Source organism: Lygodium microphyllum, chromosome 7 (assembly GCF_053477565.2).
Source record: "Lygodium microphyllum isolate KBCC chromosome 7, Lygodium_microphyllum_v1.1.10, whole genome shotgun sequence".
NCBI classification, from domain to species: domain Eukaryota; kingdom Viridiplantae; phylum Streptophyta; class Polypodiopsida; order Schizaeales; family Lygodiaceae; genus Lygodium; species Lygodium microphyllum.
This window is the reverse complement of record NC_141141.1, coordinates 67,965,523-67,986,238: the sequence shown is the minus strand read 5'-3', so window position 1 is coordinate 67,986,238 and position 20,716 is coordinate 67,965,523. Positions and strand designations below refer to the sequence as shown.

The 20,716-nt window shown below is 38.7% G+C and overlaps 2 protein-coding genes across 4 annotated transcripts in view; both read right to left on the bottom strand.

Annotated features, from left to right (window-relative positions):
• Positions 1–2,475: 2,475 nt before the first annotated feature.
• The window catches only part of ARP6 (actin-related protein 6), a 32,724-nt gene continuing 14,483 nt past the window's right edge, over positions 2,476–20,716 (bottom strand). The window contains exons 3-8 of one of the 3 annotated variants that reach the window (XM_087681499.1): positions 11,175–11,238; positions 10,997–11,081; positions 7,189–7,239; positions 3,968–4,030; positions 3,204–3,405; positions 2,476–3,116 (exon numbers count right to left, since the gene is read on the bottom strand). In XM_087681499.1, coding sequence (XP_087537625.1) covers positions 3,276–3,405; positions 3,968–4,030; positions 7,189–7,239; positions 10,997–11,081; positions 11,175–11,238 — 393 coding nt within the window. In that variant the 3' untranslated portion in view covers positions 2,476–3,116; positions 3,204–3,275. Of the gene's footprint in view, positions 3,125–3,203; positions 3,411–3,967; positions 4,031–7,188; positions 7,240–10,996; positions 11,082–11,174; positions 11,239–20,716 lie in introns of those variants that run through there. The other 2 variants (XM_087681498.1, XM_087681500.1) reach the window with 2 other exon arrangements.
• Positions 12,477–13,090, bottom strand: LOC148033554 (uncharacterized). The gene has a single exon (XM_087681501.1). It carries the CDS (start codon positions 13,088–13,090, stop codon positions 12,482–12,484), a length of 609 nt encoding a protein of 202 aa, XP_087537627.1. The 3' UTR covers positions 12,477–12,481.

Here is a 20,716-nt window from a genome sequence, read left to right as displayed (position 1 = left end):
TGTTTATGCTTCAATGGGCCAAAGGTATGTTTAAAGTACTGCTTGAGGGCTGTGTGTAAAATCATAAGGCAATGGATGACAATAAGAAACAAGCGTTTGCTCAAGTCTGAGAGGGTAGAGATGGTCAAGGGAATCACTACAACAAGTAAAAATACATGCAGAAACCTTGAGGAAACTTTTAAAAGGGCTTTAATTCCCTAGGTGCTCAACATATCCCTTAAAACCAACTTTACATAGAGGACTAAATGCCACAATAGACAATGTCATGTGCATATGAAAATGGACATATGCAAACATTTAATCATAGATGTTTGAAGCTGTGTTACAAAGAATGATGCAGTAATTTTATGGACGTGTGGAGAAGTTCTATGGTTGGCATTTAGATTTAGTGTAGGGAATACTCTTGACTTGTAGAACTATCCTACGGGTTTAGTTGACAATAGTATGTTTGAGCATAGCATCAATCTAGTTGGCAAATGCCAATATAGAGGGGCCAAACATTTTGTGTCTCACTTTGGAGAAGAGATCCATCCCATTGCGTCTCACTTTGGACGAAATAAGGCCACAAGCAGTGATGATACTACCCAAAGCAAGATAATTAAACAACAATGTACGTTTAATTATCCCATATGTTTAATGCAAGAAGGAATGTACGTTTAATTATCCCATTTGCAAGATTAGGGGCTCACCCTTGAGAAATAATTTCTCTATCCACAACAATATTTTCTCAATTGTCCTCTTCAAAATATCTACTTATTGTCAATGCTCGTCTACCAAGCACAATGTGTCTTGTTATGAAAATATCTAAAGCCTAAGAAAATGTCAATTGAGAAATAGCAAAATCTAACAAAATCTTGCATTGTGAGTTTTGCATACCATACTCAAACTTACTATTGGGCTTGTGGCATTAGAATCCCCAATGTGGAATTAACATGGATTTGCTTGTGTAGGAACATATGTTGTCCTAGCTCTTCAATTCAATGCCAAGATCTACGTGTTATCTAAAAGCTAGAATCCTTCCTTTTCAACACCCTGTTATCCTACCCATATGAGAAGCTTTTACTTTGTTGTCCCTGTATACTCAGCCACATGTACACCCAACATAAGATGTCAATAATTCAAATTTCTTATTCGTCCTTTCTATTGCACAATTCCATTGAAAGCAATTTTGTTCCTCTCTTTAACATGGCAAACTACCAAACAAGTGTAAAGAATGGGTGGTTGTAACTCGAAGATAGTTTACAATAGAGAAATTGAATCATAAAATCTAAATCAATAGAAATCTTGGAGGTGACAAAATCGACACTGCCAACATCTATACAACTAAGATTAGGGTAGGGTCTAGCTTTAGTTTAATATTGCGGCAGGGCTACTCGTAGCAGACTCCGATTGTTGGAGGTCACATAAAGACTTTGGAAGTTTGAAGAACTAGAGTTCCATGGTATTGCCAAGAGAGAGCAAGAGACCCTAGAGTATTCCTATCACTAAGGACAATTAGGTATTGTCTTAATGTAGAGGCTAAACATGTTCTATCATCTATGCCCCATGGTGTTGCAAAGGGAGATCAACCAGCCTTTGACTAGCTCCCTTCCACCACTACAAATATTTCTGCCCTCTAGGCGTTAGCACACAATATTACAACAATGTCAAGTTCTAGCAACCTCTCCCCAAAAGCAAAGCAATAAAATCAACTACAAGATGCACCATTGAGCCTCAACTAGAGGCCTGCCAACAAGCAAAGAAGACACCATAGCCATATTAAGCAAAAGCCAGATTTCCAACATTTTGGTCATTAGGGTTGTTTTTCTTAATCATTAAACGTATGCCAGATTTCCAACATTTTGGTCATTAGGGTTGTTTTTCTTAATCATTAAACGTGTGCTCTTAGAAAACAAAATGAAAGCATTGTATGCACAAGCTACATATGCATATCCAGCCAAGATACCAAGCTATGGAAGCCACAACCAAGTCAATTTTCGGTAAATATCAAACCATGAATTAAGCTTCATGTGCAGTACTGCATTGAAGTCAAAAGCCAGTATCAAGCAAATGGGCAACTGCACCAAATCTCTCCCAATGTTAGATGCATCTCTACCACACCAAAAATATTGTACGTTATGAGCCAAGCCATTATCGTGTCTATATACAAATCTATTAAGAGCTACAAGCATGAAGGGCCCCCCAGCTACCATCGAGGACACAGGCAAGTATAATCTATATTAAATCCCAAAAGAATAGACTGATGGGCAGCAAAAAAGAAATCAAATCATTGAGTCCTGAGCGAGGCAAATACCATGTTTTGACGCATCAATCACATAATTGGTGCTATTTAGGTCGCACCAATTATGATAGAACTGGTTAACTCCCACTTCGGTGCTATTTAGTTAACTCAACCTGGAGATAGAACTGAGATAGAACTGGTTATAAAGCTTCAAAAGTATTGTTTGTGCAATAAAACATGTACTCGCTTCCAACTGAATGTAAGTAATGTCTAGTTATTAAGATGAACCTCAAAGGATCTAGGAAGAAAATGGCAAAGCCATGTTAGCGAGGGCTTAACGGTGAGAAGCATTTTGGCATGATCCCTTGATTCCCTTCCTAAAAACTCGTAATTGATCAAAGGTGACGGCCATTCTGGGAAAAGCAGCTTTGCATGGACCCTTATAAAAAGTAATATATACCTCCTCCCCCGTCAACACAAAATACGAATCCCCCCCCAACTCGAGTATTAAAAAAATGTGTGATTATCATCCAACTGGTCTTATATACACCGGATCCACAAGGCACAAGTGGGCACCTTGTTTCCAAGAGCAAACTCATAAACCAACATTATTTGTGCATGCATGCATCCGAAATGTACATGAACACTGCCATTTGTAGAAACACAAACCCTCATTCTCCACCTTTTGGACTTATGCAACGCATGAATCACCTTTGTACCAGATATGAATGTTAACCAACCTCATGCCAGTGTTGCATTACTCTTCAATATTTGCCAGATTCGGGATCCCACGATAGTACAGCAAATGCATCCTCTACCAGTGTTTGTGTCATCTAGGGGTATGTAACTAAGGACCAACTTCCCAATTCACACTCCACCGTTGCTGCTAGAGTCCCTGCACCTCTAGACACATATGACAATGCTCGTCAAAGCAACGTTAACAGTGCACTTCTGAAAGGGAAACTTAAGAGCACAAGAATACCTCAAAAGAAAAAAATCAAATCCGTGATGGACAGTCCTCTCGCATTTTTTCATACTGGACCAACAAAGATGCTTAATGCATAAACCTCTTTCGACACCTTGTTGACCCCAACTCTTCGTATTCAGCCTTGGTCACCGAGCATCCTTCAAATTCTGGGCTAGCAGCTAGCAAGGAACCACCTCTCCACGCTGCTAGTATAGGACTGCCCTTGTTGAGACGAATGCAAAAAGGCACACAAATTAGAGCAAATATTAGCATCCACTTTTATGTGCTTATAAGCAAATACACACCTACTTGCTCATACAAAGTGCATACAAGATCTAAATCCATCAACACATTATATGCCTTAAATAAGACACAACTAAGATGTGTTTGTGTGCTGACATATGCATGCATCCATTCTATTATTGGCTGATTCAAAAACACAAGAAACAAAGTTTCAGGTATGCCGTGCTTCCTTGTTACTGATCCAACCTTTGCTAAATAGGCAGAACTGTCATTCTGAAAGAACTCATAAGTGAAGCAAATCATCCTCAGACCAATACTGTCAAGTTATCTGTAACTTGAACATCATGCATGGTGTTGGAATCAAAACTAGCTGAACACATGCTGGTCATTTGTCTTTTCTTCAGTTAGCCTTGCATATATAAGTTCTAATGCTTTTACACCTAAAATCTATTATTCCACATCATGAGCATGTGGGATAAGCTTAACTTTGCAAATGCTATGATGAATCAGGAAATTTTGGATTTTTATGAGCTTACTCATCCATAAGGTGAAGATTTAAGTCATATTCCGTTGGAACTAATGGCCGTAGCTCCAATTCTCTGTTCAAGATAAACCGGCACAATTAAGTCTCCCATAAACTGCAAAATTCCAGTGTATTACACAATAATGACAGAGAGATGCTTTCAAATTGCAGGCTTTAACCCAAAAATCTGAACTTTCAGAACAAACAAGAAAGCTCACAACCATCTATTCATGAAACAGTAAGCCAGTAAAACATAAAAGGTTACAAAAGCTAATGCTTCCTGTAGCATGTTCACTGCCACACCATGCACATCAAGATCATGTACACATGCCTGTTACTTGGTCCAGAAGCCCCAGGAGGAGAGCCATTGAACTGGTACAGACGAGGAGTTAAGAAAAAAGGTGAAAACTAGCAAGAAAATTGGTGTCCGCACCAAAAGCATAAGAGAGAACGTGAAACTCCTATATCAAGAAATTCTACCAAAAAGACTGACATTTTCCACTCCACATCACAAGATGTCAAAGAATAGTTGTCATTTGTGACCATGGTTCTGATATGCAGATGAGTACTTTGAGCTTTGCAAATTTCTTAAAGTGCAAAGGTCCTCTGTATGGAATGAGATTTAACACATTAATGTTCTTATCTGCAACATCGCATCCAACTTCTATGTTCAAGTAGATAAATGTCCAAGAGACAGTGAGCAAGTGATGAAGTCCATGTGATTCAGTAGGGTCCTTCATCCACCTCCAAATATATTGCGAGACTTGTGCTGTTTTCACTTCCTTTTTCATTCTCGTTCCATTTGTATTTCATCATTTCCCACAGCTCCATAGTTATTAGAAACTCTCAAGGCTCCAATTTCACTCTCTGTTCCTCTTCCTATTGACGTCCCCACTTCCAAGTTTCCATGTGTTTGCGAGGGTTATGCATTACTCTCCTTAGGTGGGACTGACTTGGAAAGGGCATACAAGAGTGCTCAGTGGACTTGCCCTGGTCTAGGACCCAATCTTCATATCACAACTGCCCAATTCATAGCTTCACACCTTTGCTCTCCTAAGCAGGTCAAGATTGACATGCACTATGTGGAAAGAGCTACACAATAGCCATAGGTTTCCGATTGAAACTTATTTCTATACAGCACTCCACATTTTGAAGGCACTGTGTTTCCAACTCAATGTGTGTTCCTTTGCATCTTCTCTTCCACATCAAACATGTCAGATGAGTCATTTTTCTCAACTCCTATTAGGCATCAGTTGCTCAGAGCTTAAAGGCCAAAAAGGGAGGCATAGTGTGTAAAATTCCAGTATAGAGAAGCTGGATCAATCAAGAAGAAAAAGTACATCCTTCAACACCTGGTGGGAGCTTACAGTGAGTGTGCAAAGCATAAGCAACACACACACAGAAGAATGACACGGTGAAGAATGAAGGAACAAAACTAATCTGAACAAAAAGGCTGCATAAAAAGGAAAGCACCTGCACACATGGACAGATCCATGTCAGTAAGGGCGCCAGACTGCAGCAGGAGAAGATCTGACTCAGGAGAGGAGAGAAAAGGTGATGGCTGGAGAGAGAAGATGCCTATGGCAGCAGTCTGATGATCACAATCAGCATGGAGGAGAAAAGCCGGTAATGAAAAGAGAGCAAGTGGAGGTGCCCCATAAATAGGGAACAAGACCGAAACTGACCGACTGGTAATGATAAGATTGGACCTATTCTAAATCTGCTGCCTGCAAAAAAGGTTTCACCTGGCCAAAAAGTGGCGAACGCGCCTGCCCAAAGATGTCTGCCCTGATCTGGAATGTGCCACCCCCAGCCTGTAGGTGGCCACCAACTGCAGAAAATCACGCAGAGGAGAGTAGGCAGGACTGAGAATGCCATGAGAAAAATGGAAGAGCAGAGGACGGATCTGAGAAACCCTAATGTCTCTATCATGTCTCTATCTGATGTCCCTACAGGGAACACTCCTGTCATATACATAGGACTGACGAACAAAGACAATGCCACAGCTCTAATTATCCTTGCTGGATTCTGGCAGAGGCTCACAACCAGGAGATGGACACAAATATAAATAGGTAAAGGTATGTCTCCTAACAGGTTCAAAAGTTTTAATACACTTGTGTCTCTTGTTTCTTAAGATTTTGGTGATAGTTTATGCAAATATTGTCGTGCATGCTGATTTGATGAAACGTACCAAGAAAACAGTCTACATCATTAGGGTGTATCGAGTTAATTAAAGGTCAATAGCATTTCAGCATGGTCAGAATTGGAGTGTAAATGGCTAGTCTTGCAGCTGTTTGCATTGCTGTATTTTGGTTTTGCAAACTTTGTCTGACCTCTGTTCTTTACTGGTGAGCAAAGAGCTTTCAGTCAGGTGCACTCTTGGAAAATACAATCATATCTGATAACTAAATACTCAGTAACTTTCAAGAACATAGGTTAACTTAATAAGCAAACAGTGATATGCAGTTTAAAGATTGGATGTTTAACCATGAATGCCATGATGATTAGGCCAAGTCCAAAATGGCATGCAATGCACATTATCGGGCAATCCAAGTGCACCATGTAGGTTAGAAGTGAAATGCTAGACAGTGAAATGCAGTTTAAAGATCGGATGTTTAACCATGAATGTCTTGATGATTGCGCCAAGTCCAAAATGGCATGCAATGCACATCATTGGGCAATCTAAGTGCACCATGTAGGTTAGAAGTGAAATGCTAAAATGAAGCATCGAATCCTATTTTTGGTGTGTCCATCTTTTGGTGTGTGCATCTGTGCACACACACACTGTGCATGCACGTGTGCATGTGTGTGTGAACACATATCCCACCCACTGGCTAGGGTTAGCATTTAGCAAACACCCCTCTAACAAACTCAGATATGAGTTTTTGCATTAAACTCAGATTTTGTGTCAGACAATTGCCAAAATGCTAACCTTTAAATTTTCGTACAGGATATTTTAAGTAGGATATAGTTACCTATATTTTTTGCAGAATGTCATTCCTGGCCTTGTAAAAGACATAATCAACATGACTCCACACTTTATTATAAAGACTGCCAATATTACCTCAAACTTCAAAAACAACCCCTTTCTAGTAACATTTCATGATGCTGAAAGAGAAAATTAGGTACTAGTAATTACTTGACCAATAGAAAGTAAACTTGAAGAAAAACACCAATGAAAAATGCTAATCATCTTAATCTTAGATTCATGGCATAGAGATCTTCAATACTTACAATCTTTCCTTGAATCCTGGAAACAAGCTGCTTCCACCTGTTAGTACCACACTGGAGCACAAAACCAAAACAAACACCTACTCAGTGTCTACAAGCTATGGAAATAATGGAAGGAAATACACAAAATAACAGCCTTTCTATCAGCTTACAAAAAAATCGTGTCCTTTTTTTTTTAAACGTTAGGATCCATTAAGATGGTTAAGGACAGGTCCTTTGCTCTACCTTGGATATTATAGGTTGGACAGAAACTACGCTCAAGAAAAACAGCTGGATTTGATGACAGATATAGCAACCAAAAGCACATGCTTGCAATACCACCACATGGAGTGGTAAACTAAGTAAGATGTAGTAAAAGTAGCCAAGTAACACTTTTGCCCACATGGCAAACACACTTTTATCTTCAAAATATAATTAAGATATATTCCCTTAGAGCTTTATTTTACCCGCTAAAGATCTCCACATGGTGTGTTTTCTTCATCAAATGCAATCATGGAAAACAGTGTCAGAAACAAACATGGAACAAAGGGACAACTCAGCCTAATAGATACCTGAATAGAGCCATAGGGCTAGGAGTTGAAACATACCCCCTAGCTCAGCCAGCTCTACTAAATTGCAATCCATTTACTATAAAAAGCCATATACTCAAGGCAACCACACAAGGGCCAACCCTTCTTTGACAAATTAGCAAACCTGGAAACTACTTACAACAGTGTTACTGTGAAACGCATTTCACTGGCCCTAAAATACAAAACTCCTCAAATGCTAGAAATGTTTCACTAAAACATGAAACGGCTGGCTAAAACATGCTTTTGAAATGAAAAAAAGAAAAGATTCTTGTTACTTTTTCTAGGTTTTAAGCATACATAATGTAGATGTAGTACTATGTTAATTCATCTTGTCCAATTTACGAGGCACCAAAGCCTTTGAGATATATTGCCAAGACAAGATGAACTGCGAAAAAATGCCTCCTGTTTGAAAAACCCAATAAGCTAATGTTTGATGCATGTACTTGGTCTCTACTCTACTTCAATGTGCACATATACATGCACACACACATGCGCCCAAAAAAATGACACATCGTTTGTTGACAGTAAAAGATTTGCATGGATATGTGACACATATATCTACATATATGTGTGCATTTGTGTGTTTCAGTCACATGTTTCACTAAGTCCTCAACCAAGAGTGCAATGCTTAGGGATGAAACATTCCATTTCAAGGGCAAGACGGTCCAGGGCTAAAAAGTGTCACAGTTCCGTGCTTATTACCAATGCATTCCATCAGAAGCAGAACAAACATTGAGAGAAGAAGCAAACCAAGAACACATCAGAGCACTCACAAAACAGGTAAAAATTGCATTTGTAGCCTATATATGATGACACATCTGATATCCTGCTGAAAACAAGGTAAAATTAAGACTTACTCCTTGTAAAACTTGATAACAAGAAGGGGTCCCAAGCATTCACAAACTTAGACCATTAAAATTTTATAGTAATGGGACAAGTACCAAAAGAGAATGCATGATACCCAGCAGCTGCACCTTGACACCGAGCTATCCAGCCACATCCAAGCCTTGTGACCTTTTATTACATTTGTAACTACTCCTTTTTCAAAAGGATTAATGTATAAATCATAAATAAGTGCATTAGTGTATGGTATAGTGTGCACATACATTAATATCTTTAACCCTACTATGAATCAAAAAACTCTAATACTCCTTCTGAAGTGATGCAAACAATGAGGCAATTTATCATTTGTCATAAACAATGATGTGGCATATGAGGTATCATAAAAGAGGTTTCTATGTGGAGCAATGATAATTAATTAATTGAATCTCATGTACAATGACAATGTGAGGACATAGACTGACTGATGTGATTGACATGTTTTACATAACAATTTATAAGGAGCTCGAGGGCTAATGGCATATATACTACTAGAATGCTCTGGTGTGAACTAAGACAAGTTTTGTTCCTTGAGAGCTTGCTATAACAATCATGTGACAATGTAAGAAATCCAACTTGTCAAAGGCAACTCCTGTTGAGCCATTAAAACATGCATTCATATGGCTGCATGACCATTATTTAGTTTACATGTGCTTGACAAATTGTTACTGAGATGTTTTTTAGCATGAATCAAGTTTACTTCTCTACATTGTCAACCTCCTATTGTCATTAGCAGACTTACCATTTAGCGAGTATAAGAGAGATGATAGAGATTTGGACATATTTGTACATGATCCAAGTAAGGCCACATTGGATTGCACCACTGGAGCGTTTAAGTGCCTAGGTCTTGAAATCTGAGTTAATATGTTGATGAAGAACCATACAAACCTAGGTTTAAGCCATATGACCTAAGGACCCACTCAATAATGCAAAGAGCTAGGGCTATCTAAACAAGACAGGTGCCGCTGTCTAATAGAGATAGCTTGTTGCTTTCCTTTAGTTGTTATCTTGTATCATATTGTTGCACTAACCTAACTTTAGTATTGTGCTTCCATAGAAATACTACACAGACTTTGCTGCTTGGACATTGTCTGCATGCATGTGAACTTACAAGTTTTCAAGTGAGATACTGTTGGATAGATGCTTCTATCCTTCTAGGTTGTATATCTAAGTTGTCATTACTCACTGGTGTGACTAAGTGCCTAGGTTCTTGAAAAGTGAGTTAATAAGGGCATTAAGAACCATACAAGCCTAGCCTTAAGCCATGTAATCATAAAACTCACTTGATAATGTAAAGAGCTAGGGCTATCCAAACAAGCAGGGTGTCCTTGTCTACTAAAGATAGCCTGTTGTTTCGTTTAGTTGTTACCTTGTTTCATATTGCTGCACTAACCTAACTTTGTGCTTGTGCTTGCATAGAAATACTACATAGGCTTGCTGCTTGAACATTGTTTGTGTGTGTGTGGACTTTTCTCGAGAGGTTTTGAAGTGGCTGAGCTGTTGGACAGATTGTTTGTATGCTTTTAGGTTGTATATCTAAGTTGTCAATAGTGTGGCCAATTTTGGGTACTGTTCCATTCTGACCCTTCCATTCTCCAACATTAGGAATCTTGTTTTAAATAGTTTGCATCATAGCTCTAAATTGTTATCGAGGACTTGCATAGAGAAGTAGAGACATGCTGATGCCAAAGGAATAAGTTGTGCTTGAAGCTTGTAAGCTACTATGACCTTGCTTTGGATTACAAAACATGCAATGGACTCATGCACTCCTCATTTGTGACTAGTTTGGTGCTAATGCAAGCCCTTTGAATCACTTAGCCTCTAGTTTGATTAAATATCTATTTATGCCTATAGAACTTTATATCCTGGTTGTAAATAAGCCATAAATATGGCCCATTTTGCAAAAGCCACACAAGTTATTCAACGTGATGATATCTTGTTTCATAGGACACTCTAAAACGACTTCCTTGAATGCAGGTAACAAAAATGAAGATCCCTACTATAGATCGCAAACGTTTACACTTTTGACCCATTTTCAAGCCTACACCAGCCCAAGGAATATGTGTCCATAAGTAAATTAGATTGCAAAATGTTGATTGAAAAGGGCTTCACACTTACCTTCCAAATATTCCACAAAAGGCTGACCATCACATTTCATGAAAAGGGCATCAACATTTATCCATTCTACAATGATAAGGGTGCCTAGCTCTTCTTTGTTATTATCCTTTCAAAGGGGAGCCAATCCTGACAACTTTTCTCACTTTGTGCTCAACATTTTACTTTCAGCCCTTAAAACTTTTCTCTGGCTTTACTTAGGGTACAATGTTGAGAACTAAAAAGTAGTGCTACACGCGAGTAACAACCTGGAATAAAGTAAAGGATGGAGATCCGGATGGCATGTATTCACTGCTCGGATGATGCACTCAGCTAGACCAGCTTGGTTCATACCTGAGATTTAATCATATTACATCAATTTAGATCCTGCAGTGATGTTTTCCATTTGAAGAGAAAATAAAAATATAGAGCTTCAGAGTTCAAGACCTAAATCTGCTGGATGAAACAGCATTTCGGGGACCAAGAATCTTTCATTTGTCACCGTTAACTCCTGGAATGAGCACAACATCTCAGAACCTTATACCCAAACTAACCCACTTATGTCACGTACCCAATCTAGTTTACCTGAACTCAGAAGTATTTAAGGTAAGATCGAACTGCGAAACAAAATAAAAGAGAACTAAAGAAATACTTTATGTACTTTATAAAACAAAGTATCCATGTTGGCAACTGCAGCTGGTGATGGTGTCCATCTGCACATAAGGACCAGTGTGCATAAACAAACAGCAAATATACTTTTATGAGAATCTCAAACATATCCAGAGCAGATTTGGAACAGCATATGGCATGACAGAGTACATGTATAGACCTCTTCAACTAAATAGGCAGTCCACATCCACCTACGGCTGATTGGCCAATCAGTTGCTGAGTTACCTATGACCTTCAACATAGCTAGGAACAAAAGGGGAAGAACATAGAAGGCAGCTGAAGATGAAAAAGAGCATGAGGTAGACTGATATTGTTTCTTCTCCTGCATTACAAGTGCACCAGGAAGATTTTAGTAATCCTGCCTCCACACTAGGATTTCTATGACATGCCAACTACAAAGGAAAATACTCTACTATATTATAGAGTCAAACCTTCCCTCTTGCACATATACCACAAGCTTAAACATTGACTCTCAGAGGTAAAACCTTCCTACCAGGATTTGCATGTGTTCAAGTCACACGTTCGATCACCCATTCCCACAGAGAGAATTATGAGCATAGTTGATAACATACATCTCATACTTCCATACGTGTACAGGTATGAAAGTATGACTGATGTATGATTCAGACCCCTGAGCTAAATCATACATTGCCCTAATTTTTTTCTTAAAAGACTGGAAAAATATAAGAATGATAAGGTGAACCTTAATATGAATTGTTGACATTTCAACAAAGCTTACACTTTGAAAGACAAGCATAAAAGACATTGGTATTTAACAAGAGGACACAGAGAATTTTGAGATTATAATCAGCCCACAAATATCACAAAATGTCGTGACTCATTGACTCTTAAATTATAATCAGCTCACTAAGATCACAAAATGCCATGACTCAATACATCATAGTACTCAAGACTCTATAGGGGCAACCCAAGAGAGTGAAGAGACAAGGGTCAAGACTCCAAATTGTAGACTTGCTGTGGCATGTGCTACTCAAGTTGACTCATAAGTCAATTTCATCTCCAGCATCCTCATCCTCATCTTGCTCACCCTCATTCTCATCCTCATCCTCCACCTCCACCTCATCCTATGGCACACTAGAGGTACTAGCACTTGACGCACCCACTGTCACAGGAACTGAATTCTCATCATCTTCCTCTCTCATTTTCTGCAAAGCAAGCAGCCTTTCATTATCATTTTCCTTGTTTAGCATTTCCAAGGTCGCTTCTATCTTCTCAAATCCTCTTTCTTTCAACTTGCTTATAAGACGTAAATTGGTGTGTATAAAGACAAGCTTCTTTGTATCCTTCGGCTTAAGCTTGTTCCTTTTCTTCATATGAATGAGAGAAAAAGTGCTCCAATTTCTCTCACATGGTGAAGCACAAGTGCCTTCAAACAATATACTAGGTGCCAAGCACTGCAAATTTAGTGTCTCTACCCCAAAAGTTTCCCACCATTTCACACCTTGATGCATCCTCCTCTCATCCTTTGCAAAAGGACGTGCAAATGCACTTAACTCAAACGTATACTTATCCAATTCATCATATAACTCCCCTTGAGCACTTACATCATAATTTGAAACATGTTCAACTACATCCATCCAACCCTTACTCACCTCCCTGTCACTGTTAGGATTCTTTGCTTTCCAAATAGGATGGAGAACAAAAGCAACAGCATGCAATGAAGAGTGCATCATGTTCCATCGGTCTACACAAAGTGCCTTGACTTGTTGTAGCTTGGAAGCATCAAAAACCTCCAAACTTTCAATCTTTTCTATCGTGCGATCAATAAGCTCTCTATCAGCATGAAGCAAAATCTTTAAAATTGGAGCAAATAGCTTCACAATCATCATGGCATTGGTCCAAAATAAAGAACCCAAGACTTTGTCCCCACAAGGGGCTTCTACTTCTTCAGCTTCAAAGGAGGCCTCTACACCCCCAGTCAAAGGAAGCACATACTCATCATGAAGTTCTTCCCCACCATTTACTCTTTAGGGATGGCTGTCTTCGAGCAATCATTTCACCTATTGATACCCAAGATCTTCAACTACCACTTAGTTCGGAGCCTTGGAGATTCAAACACAACTTGCTAACGAGACCTTCGAATTCCCTCCAACATGGAGTTATAAATGTAGTGGCTTCTCTCCCAAGGTGGAGTCACATTCTACAATTCATCCCATTTATCATTCCTTACTACAAGTTACCTTTCAAGTGGATATCTTTGATCTCCGAGATCCTCTACATCTTTGTATCTATCTTCACTCCTCTTTTTTCATTCCTTTTTGGGTCTCAGAGTGGATAATGAGAAACTACTTCTTTAATTTACACACTTCATTTAGGGTTTCGCATTGACAATCCCAAAAGGAACTCATCTCCGCATTCTGATCACTTCTTCACTGGATGCCCACACAATGATACGCCACACTAGACAGGTTATACCTATAAATAAGCAATCACTTCGTTCATCCTTATACCACTTCAATCATTCTTTTCCCTCTTCCTCCGTCACTCGAACGCTCATCGCTCTTCACCCCATTGCTACGCATGCCCCTACTAGAGAACATCACAAATGATCACCCTTTCTATTCTCCTTCAAGCTCCCTATTCCCTCATCATCAAGCCTGTGCTTGGAGGTCTTCTACAAATGGCAACCTTCCAACTGATGAAGCAATTAATACAGCAAATTGACCAACATAATTGCCTTCGTACAAGGTACAGTATTGATCGTACCGTACGATTCGTACCATATGTATCCACAAGATTTCATACAAAAAATTTGCTCTTTTTTGCCACTGCATTTGCCGCACCTTCCCGCATCTCCCCACATTCCGCATGCGAGTTCCACTTGCACGTGTACTACGTGGCACTTTATGAGGAATGGAAAGCCTTGGATACCTCATCTGACCCCCTTTTCCAGCTATGCACTCCCCCCCCAATCCTCCTTGGATTCCATCCAACTAGCAACCCTCTTTGACTGTTTGACCCTTCTCTCATCTACAAAAGATACTCCTCTCCTGCATGCTTCCATACCAATTCAGCAAGCATTTGCCATTCTCATCTCCCTCTCTTGGATCTTGAATTGATTTGTGATTTGTAAAGCTTTAGCCTCTCACTCTCTCCTCTTTCCCGCACTCTATCAAGGCTCAAGGCTCAAGCCTCTCCCATCCCCTCTCTCTCTTGCTCTTTCAACTTTACCCCAACACTCTCCCTCTCTTTCAACTTTCAACTTTCAAAAGTCAAGACTCAAGCATCTCTCTCTCTCTCTCTCTCTCTCTCTCTCTCTCTCTCTCGGGCCTCTCCATCTGTCATCAACACCATGACTCATGAGAAACATGAGGCCTTCAATTTGCAAGCAATCCATGTAGAGAGGGACACAGAGAAGTCCAACTCCCACCATTGGACGTACAAGTATTGTGGGAAGTGCTATACAAGTGGTGCAACCCGGCTTCTCCAACATCTTTCCAAGACATGCGGCAAGTTGCTCAATGCAAGGATATCAAATATGCGCCGAAGGAATGTTTACAATGTTTTGGTGTCTTCATGTAAAAGCACCATGTTCATTAAGGCCATCGATGCCTCTGCCTCAGGTCTTACTATCACAAGAGCTTTTATTTAGGAGCACATGCAACATGTCATCATGCACGTAGGAGTCCAAAATGTGGTGCAAGTGGTGACAGATAATGGAAGCAATTGTGTGTCTATGGGACATATGCTTAAGGAGGAGTTTCCTAGCATAGTATGGACTCCATGCACATCCCATTGCCTTGGCTTGCTTATTGAAGATGTTGGGAAAATATCTTAGGTAGATGATATTTTCAAGATATCAACAAGCATAGTAAGGTTTGTGAAAAAGAAACTATCCATCACAAGCATGTTTCGAGTCAATAGCACACTTGAGCTATTGAAGCCCTCTACCACTAGATTTGCTTATATGTTTATTGTATTGGAGAGATTGATATGGATCCGTCCAAATTTTATACGGACCATTGTATACCAAGAGAATGACTCGCATGGAGTAAGAGAGAGTATACAAAGGCTTTTGCTTTGAGGCGCAATATTTTAAATGAGAGTTGGTGGGTTGAGACAGAGACATTGATAAAAAGTCTCACTCCTATTTACACTATTACACATCAATGATATCGAGGGGAGTACTTTGGGTCTTCTAAATGAGTATAGCTTTTTGCCCCAAGACAAGTAAGATTTTGTTTAAATTTTATACATGTAATTATTTGGTATTAACAACTCCTAGATGATTGATCATTATTCTAACTTCTAAGTTTTTAACTTATTTTATCTATGATCCATTATCCTTTACTTTTAAGGGTTGATGAGATTCGTGCATTGTGGAATGTACGATGGGATTAGTTCCATAAACCAATCCATACCATTACACACATCTTATATCCCCTTTGGCACGAGGAGCGGTACACTAGCAAGGAGTTAGAGGAGAGTTTTATGGAGTACATGAGACGCCTCACAAGAAATGATATAGATATGATGAGAAGAGTAGAGGATGATTTGCTAGCATTCTACAATCATTCTTCACTTTGGCCAACCCACAACTAGGCTTCGAGAGTTATAGCTTTAGCATATCTCTTGGTGGAAAAAATACGGCAATTGTGCTCTTACTTTGGTGTGTGACTAGTGACTTTTATATTTTGAATCTTGATTATCTAATGCATTATGCAACTTAGGTAACAAGTTCTATAATCTATTGCCACTCAAATGTTGATTTTATGGCTTGCATATTAGCAATTGTCAATTACTTAATCTCAATCTTTTAAATTTGAATAGAAACGCATTGTCATTCAGATCTTCTCGCAAGATTATAGTTCAGGGCGACGTGCTCAGAGAAACTAGAGCACATGGACCCTGTTCGACACAAAAAAGAAAAAAAACTCACAACTACCCAACTGGAGTGTTTAGTGTTTTGCCATTGCAATCTCCAGCTTCTTAAGAGGACCCCTCTGTTCCCTGAGCCTTCACAGGTAAATTGGTAATGATTAGTATTATGTTTAATTAACTTTTTAACCTTGAGTCCTTAAAACTTGACATTGCTAATTCACTTGGAAGTTGGATTGTAAATTGTAATATGTATGAATATTAAACATGTTGAATCTTCTCTCATATGATATATCTTTATCTCATCCACCTTTACAGGTGAATGTTAACAAGATTAATATAAAAAAAGTGTGTGACATCCTGCACATACCACAAGAGCGGGATAGCTACTCCATGCTCTATGAGGAGCTATCAGCATTGGTACATGAGACTCGTGCAAAAAGGAGGGATAAAGTGAGGGCCACACATAGTCATGCATCACAAGCAGAGTCAAAGCCAGAGTCTAAGGCTAAGGCTGAGGCTGCTTCATTAATTTCTTGATCAAGGTCCTCGGAATCGAACGAGAAGATGATGCACATATCCTCAAAGTTCAGATGAGTCACGAGTCATGAGTCATGACTCGTGAGTTGTGATATACAAGAGTCAATTTAGCAATGCAAAGTCCAAAGTCTAAACTATAATTGCCAGTTGTTCATTGATATTGATACTTATAGTCTCACTGGACTTTGAAGTTTTGACAAATTATTCACATGACATAGTTACATGTATCATTGTATCTTGATTTCACTTATTATGCATCTTGATTCTTGTTTCATTGTTCTTAATGTCTGTCTTCAGTATTCACTGCTCTTTAGATCATAGATTATTCATAGAGTCATAAATTCTAATTCATTTTATTGCCTTAAGTTTTGAAAATTGAGTCTTAATTGTATTCGGTTGTCTTAAGTTTCAACCATTGAGTTCTCAAGCTTGACTCATCAATCTTCGCTTATGAGTCGTAACATGTGTAATGAATCATGATTTCAATCATATGACATGAAGACTCAAAGTTTTGTATAAAATTTGAATACATATTATAGACATTGATATACTGTATTTATTTTAGTATACAATCCAAAATGTCATTTTTCCATTTCCAAAATTTAGCTAAAACTCCAAAACTCCGATTTTTCTCGTTTTCATTTCCCTCATTTCCGAAACTCCCCCATACTATGATCATTACCTATTGTGATCTTTGGTGTGAATATCGCCCATAATGCTCCAAAGACACTTGGTTGCTAAAGAACTAACAAGCTATGATAATACTCACAAAGCTATCATTTGAAGAGTTGGAGTTAACCCCCCAAACTTCTTCCACCAAGATACCGAAAGAGCTAGATTATCCTCATCTTTTGCTATTTGTCTTGCAAATTGTGCATTTCCGTTTTCCCTATAGGCTAGGAGATCATCCTCAATGTTATTCTACATGGCAAATGTTGGATACACTCTTTCCAAGTATTCCGTCCATCTTGACATTGGTGTTTTTTTTTCAAGAAATAAAAAATCTATTAATAATACATTTGAAAAATCCTTGAGATAAAATATAAAGTAAACCACAAATAAAATGGTTATGTAAACAATCACACCACAACCACATAGATCTATAGATCTAAGAAACATCATTCTAGTGCAAGAAGATACCAAGATATTCATTAAGTGGCGCTTGCGGGTGTCTTTCCAACCATCTAAAATGATTGTATATCCCTATTTTTCCCATGATGCTCTATGACTCTCAAGGCTTGTGTGAATCAAATCAACCTTGCGGTTGAGTTTGGTGATCCTTAGAGCCTCTGAACCAGCAAGCGTGATGGGGCTCTTGCAACACATACTGCAGCTGAAACAACATTGATTAATCTCTTATAGACATTTGTGCGAGCAACATGAAAGACAATGTTACACTGATAGAAAAATCTTTCTTTTGGATTTCAGCTTTATTCTTCAAGCCAAGTGCCCAACTTTGTCACAATATATTTGGGTGTGATGATACATGTGCCCGCTTACTAAAAGGACCTTGCCCAGTAGGCATTGGAGGTGCTATAGGCAAAATACTAGCACTCGAGATGTCAAAAATTGTCTCAGAAGCTTAGCCTCTAATAATCGTCTTCTCTCCACAATCATGTTGAGCCTATCCTGTTCGATAAACCTTTTAGCTCTTCCATGATACTCAACCATAGTGATTGGTCTCCACCATAGGCCAAAAATATAGTCTTAGAGACCCTAGTGCATCCACCTATTTCCACACCACTTACCCATGTAAAATGGACCTTCGTTCAAATAACACCACTTGCAAGCATCTCTTCACAATGCTTACATACCCACTTTCTTGAGTTGGATCTAGGATACTGTTTGATGATGATTACTTCTTGCTAAACATTAGGAGTGTTGGCTTGAATCCCAAGTGCTTGGTTTCCGCGAGCACTTCCCCTAACCATCTTAAACTAGCAAAAGAAAAAATAAATAAACAAATAGTTTACAAGATAATTTAGAAAGCACACTAGAATCTACAAAATTTAAGATGTGGAAATGTTGAGGATAATCCCCAAACTAAATTTTCAGATTAGGAACAAAATTCTTCACATTTGGGATATAGTTTAGGTTAAAATTTCAAGATTTGGTGCTAAATCTATGAAACAACCAAAATTTTCCGATTTGGGGCTAAATCTTGTCCTAAATCTTTAGTCATAAAATTATTTAGAACTTTTAAAACTTGGGAGTTGGGAATAATAATTCAGATTTGGGGTAAATTTTCAGGATTTGAGAAATTTTTGGTTTAGCTTTGGGATAAATTTTCAATATTCGGGAGACACAAATTTATTCAGATTTGGATAGAGAATCAAAATTGACTAGCCATGAGTCATAACTAGTCACTCACGAGTCACGGAGAGAGAGAGAGAGAGAGAGAGTAGCTTGCTCAAGTAACGTCGACTATGAATCTTGTCCATCAATCAAATTCCAATCCACGTCAACCGGATTGATGCATTGACTACTCATGAGTCATTTCCTTCATTATCCAGATTTGTATGCGTTTGATCATTGACGTTTTGAGGTTTGTCTACGTGGCCCATTTTAATCAATCGTAAAAAACAACGGCCAACACATGACACAAAACGTTGATGAATCAACGTTTATTAATAAAACGTTGGCCTTCAAACAAAAAACAGTCGACAAAAAAACGTTTTTTTTTTTTGGTGTCATTTCAGCCTTTTGTAAACCCACTTTGTGCCTATAGCACACTTGCCAACGTGCAAGTCACATAACTCCCATATGTCATTTTTATTAATAGAGGTCATTTCCAATTGCATAGCTGCTATCCAATGTTCATTCTACAAAGCATCATGTAAAGAGAGGTTCCTTAGTGCATGCAATAGCTACGAGCACCTACATAACCAAGTTACCCTATGCATGGCAAATGGCTGCTCTAGTTCTATTGAGAAGTGGAACGAACTATTTGTTGTCCTATAATGTATCTAACAACTATCTAGGGACTGTTTTAGCTTCCCGAATAGCAACCTTGTCATTGGCCACTTCATAATCAGTATGCCTTGATCAATGGGCTGAAAATCAGGATGTTGTTTATCATGTGTTTGCTACTGATTTTACTGCTGTAAACCCTAGAGAGGTTGCTAAAATTGACCAAAATTAGGTGCACTTTGTTGAAATAGTGACAACAAACGGTCAAACATGTCCATAGGTCCCACATTGGGCTGATTTTTGCAGTCCATGAAGGGCTGATCAGCATGTTCAACGAATACAACATCTCTACTAACAAAATCTTGTTGGTGGAGGTTTGGTACAAGCAGTACCCTTTACTTTCTACATTCTAACCAATAAAAATGCATTTGACAACCTTGTCTTACAATTATGCCTTCCTGGTTGTGGCACCAAGACATATACCAAACAACCAAAGACACAAATATGTGACACCACTGATTTCTGGCCATTCCAACCCTAAGGCATACATTCAGCCAATGCTTCAGTAGGGCTGCAATTCAACACATACATTGCACACATAATAAAATCAAGCTCAAACTTAAGGGACAATTCATTGTGTGACAACATACAACATGCCAATTCCATTAAAGTGCAATTGTTTCTTTGAACCACACCGTGTTGTTGAGGTGTGTAAGGTGTAGTGCACTAATGTATAATGCCCCTTTCAACCAAAAAGGAGTTGAACTCAATGTCATCCACAATAGTGGCATCAACCTGTAATGCATCCTTTGATGCTCTCCTCTCATATAAACTAAGGTATTGGAATCCATTATACAATGTACTAGTGACAATGAGAGTATCACCATCACTACAATCATAGACGCTGCATCAATCCAAGTGGAATTTAACCACAAAACCTGCACGTGCAATGGCTAAAACTGAAAGCAAATCTTTCTTTATGTTTGGCACGTATAAAGCCTTTTCAAGCTTAATAGATTTCCCACCTACTG

What these genes read in the sequence shown, in the direction of transcription:
- LOC148033554 (XM_087681501.1), bottom strand. Translation starts at nt 13,090, where the DNA reads ATGATGCACTCTTCATTGCATGCTGTTGCTTTTGTTCTCCATCCTATT.